This window comes from Tauraco erythrolophus, unplaced genomic scaffold (genome assembly GCF_009769465.1).
Source record: "Tauraco erythrolophus isolate bTauEry1 unplaced genomic scaffold, bTauEry1.pri scaffold_127_arrow_ctg1, whole genome shotgun sequence".
Lineage (NCBI taxonomy): Eukaryota > Metazoa > Chordata > Aves > Musophagiformes > Musophagidae > Tauraco > Tauraco erythrolophus.
Window position 1 is genome coordinate 1 of NW_028238589.1, and position 3,466 is coordinate 3,466.

The 3,466-nt window shown below is 55.6% G+C and overlaps 1 protein-coding gene across 1 annotated transcript; it reads left to right on the forward strand.

Moving 5' to 3' along the window:
* The first annotated feature begins 1,599 nt into the window (after window positions 1-1,599).
* On the forward strand, window positions 1,600-2,556 carry LOC147526076 (olfactory receptor 14A16-like). The gene has a single exon (XM_086630532.1). The coding sequence runs from the start codon at window positions 1,600-1,602 to the stop codon at window positions 2,554-2,556; it is 957 nt and encodes a 318-aa protein (XP_086486658.1).
* The last annotated feature ends 910 nt before the right edge of the window (window positions 2,557-3,466 follow it).

The following is a 3,466-nucleotide window of genomic DNA, read 5'->3' on the forward strand; positions in this document are numbered from 1 at the left end:
TGGTCCTGTGCTGCTGAGGCTGGGCCGGGCTCCTGGGATGGAGGGAGCGGGCAGCGCTGCAGAGAGACAGCTGTGCCCAGGAGCAGGGCTGGGGGCACTGCCTGCGGGCACCCAGGGGAGAGGGGGGAGGCAACGGAGGGGTTAAAGGCAGACGGGGGTGGGAGGGTGCTGGGAGCTCAGAAGAGGAGAAATGTTCACAGCCCGTGGCACAGTGAGTCTCTGGGTGCGGGGCAGGGCAGCTGCAGTTCGGGGAGGGATCGTGTGAAGCTGGAACAACCCACAGCCGGTGGGATCTCTCTCTTCTATGGAGGAGGAGGACACACTCCAGAGCAGGGCTGCCCTGCTGCACTGTCAGAGGGACAGGGCATGATGGCTGCCTTCTCCCAGGGACGGCTGCAGGGTGTGAAGGTGGGTGTGCAGCCAGGGGTGCCCAGGGCTGTCCTTCCCAGCAGGGTCCCTGCACCCCAGGGGCTGTGTGCTGGGGCAGGGACTCTGCCGCCTGCCAGGGTCAGCACTCAGCTGCCCACGGAGCTCCCCATGGCGCTGTGGGGAGAAGCTGTGGGTGGAAGGAGCAACTCCTGGCAGGAGAGGGTCCTTCTGCTGTCAAGAGGGTGCTGTGTGGGTCAGAGCTGCTCACAGCTCCAGATCAGCCCCAGGACAATGGCAGAGGCAGCGTTTCCAGAGCGATATCAAGGCAGGGGCTACCTTAAACATTAAGACCTTTCCAGGGTCTGTGATTTCAACTTTCTGCCAAGGGAAAGATGCTGTCAAGTTTGAGTAAGTCCCTGAGACTCCTGACCTGTTACAGTGAGGGATCAGCAGATCTGCCAGAAGCCTCATAAGTGCCTTCCCCCACTCCCCTACCTACAGACAGCACCAGCATCACCTCTGCCTGCAGCATCAGTGCTTCTCTGACCTACTCCTTAGGACCTGCCCACCCAGAGATGCCCCTGGGCAGTGCCCGGCTGCCAGGAGGGGTCTGCAGGGCAGAGCTGAGCACATGGAGGGTGGGATGGGGTCTGTGAGCACTGACAGGGAGGAGACCTGGGGACAGAGAAACAGCCCCGGCAGGGACAGCTCCAGGCACAGAGAGCCAGGCCACCCCTCTGCATCACTCACTGCTCAGCTGCATCGGGAAAGAGGTAAGAATTTGGAGAAAAGAACTTTGAACCTGGGCTCTTCTGAGCTCACAGAAGTCCACTTTCTTCTTCCAGTAAATTGTTAGATCATCCTCCAAAGGAGAGAGGTGCAATAAACAAAGGGCACTTGTACGATAACTAGCAGGTCGCTCGTGGGCAGAGCAGCTCTCCTGACTCTGCAGTGGGGCACAGGGAGACCTTGTGTCCCTCAGGGCTCACCAGTGTTCAGGCTGAGAGCAATGTGAAAGATGAGGATTTCTGCCCATGCCAAGAAAGTGCCCTCACTCAGCAGCACAAGCCTGAGCTCACCAAAAGGAGTTGAATTAAGTTTCCTCAAAGAAAGAGAAGTAATTTTGAGGAAATTTTTTAAGAAACAGCATAGGACTGGCTCAAAGAAATCTGCTCTAAATTGTCAAAGTCCTCTTCTCTTTCAACAGGCCCCCATGGCCAGAGTGAACAAATGTCCAACGGCAGCTCCATCACTGGGTTCCTCCTCCTGGAATTCGCAGGCACACGGGAGCTGCAGCTCTTGACCTTCTGGCTCTTCCTGGGCATCTACCTGGCTGCCCTCCTGGGAAACGGCCTCATCATCACCACCATAGCCTGTGACCACCACCTCCACACCCCCATGTACTTCTTCCTCCTCAGCCTCTCTTTTCTTGACCTGGGCTCCATCTCTACCACTGTCCCCAAAGCCATGGCCAATTCCCTGTGGGACACCAGGGACATTTCCTACTTGGGATGTGCTGTGCAGCTTTTGTTCTTTGTATTCTTTATCACAGCTGAGTATTGTCTTCTCACCATCATGGCCTACGACCGCTTCATTGCCATCTGCAAACCCCTGCACTACGGGACCCTCCTGGGCAGCAGAGCTTGTGTGCACATGGCAGCAGCTGCCTGGGCCACTGGGTTTCTCCATGCTGTGCTGCACACGGCCAATACATTTTCACTGCCGCTCTGCCACGGCAATGCCCTGGACCAGGTCTTCTGTGAAATCCCCCAGATCCTCAAGCTCTCCTGCTCGGACTCTTATATCAGAGAATTTGGTCTTCTCTTGGTTAGTAGCATTTTACTCTTTGGTTGTTTTGTGTTCATTGTGGTGTCCTATGTGCAGATCTTCAGGGCCGTGCTGAGGATCCCCTCTGAGCAGGGACGGCACAAAGCCTTTTCCACGTGCCTCCCTCACCTGGCCGTGGTCTCCCTGTTTCTCAGCACTGGCATCTTTGCCTACCTCAAGCCCCCCTCCGTCTCCTCCCCATCTCTCGACCTGGTGCTGTCAGTTCTGTACTCGGTGGTGCCTCCAGCAGTGAACCCCCTCATCTACAGCATGAGGAACCAGGAGCTCAAGGATGCCCTGAGGAAACTGATGACTGGATGGTATTTGGAAGAAATAAACCAGCCATTTTCTTCTGCATAGCAGTTGCAATAAAACTCGTTGCGGGGCCAACCCGTCATCTGTAATTTTTGTTGTTATTGGTGGTTTTTCACTTGTAGCGATGTTGTCATCCCCTTTCTCACTCACTCTCTGCTTTCCTTCCCTGACCGAGTGGCTGTGCAAATGAGGAGCTGTGCGCTCTGTGTGATTAAACAAAATAAAGGGCCTTGCAGTGACTTTTTTTTCTTGAGATCCTTCCTCCAAGATCTTTTCAGAGCTGCAGGGACAGGTCCTGTGTGCAGAGGTGGAGGGGAAGAGAGTCCCGGCATGGCAGCCCTGCCAGGGAGCACTTGTTCTTCCAGAGCTGCTCTCTTTTCCCTCCCACACTCTCTCTCTGAGCCCTTGGGTTTGGTGTCAGCCCTGAGCTCTCTGGCAGCTTGGTCACAGTCCTGCGGGGTGGCAGCCCTGTGACCGCAGGCAGGGGCAGGCAATGGGCACTGCTGTGACAGAGCTGGCCTCCCTAAGAGCGGTTCCATCATACCAGGGGATCTACTCAGGGCAGTGCAGGAAGGCTTAAGTCTGCTTCTCATGTTGTTCTCAAGAACGTGCCCAGGAAAATGCACCAGAGAGAAAACACCAGTGAACCTCCAAAGTGTGTGAGTTTTCAGGGTGGGAGCACACCACAGTGTCATTGTAGAGTCAGGCTTCCTGGGAGACACATGAAGGACCAGCAGAGCAGAGTCTGGTCTGTGTCCGTGTTCACTGGGCACCTGGGGAAGCTGCCCCAGGGCAAATGTCACAGACCGGCCAATAACAACCACCATTTCCAGCACTAGCCTCTTAGCTCAGAGAGGTTCTTTGTCCTACCGTGGAGCAACACTGAACAACTAGGTCAGAAGTCCATGGTTGTGTTGTGCAGATGAGACTGAAGTGTGAACATCGTGTGTGTGTG

What these genes read in the sequence shown, in the direction of transcription:
- LOC147526076 (XM_086630532.1), top strand. Translation starts at nt 1,600, where the DNA reads ATGTCCAACGGCAGCTCCATCACTGGGTTCCTCCTCCTGGAATTCGCA.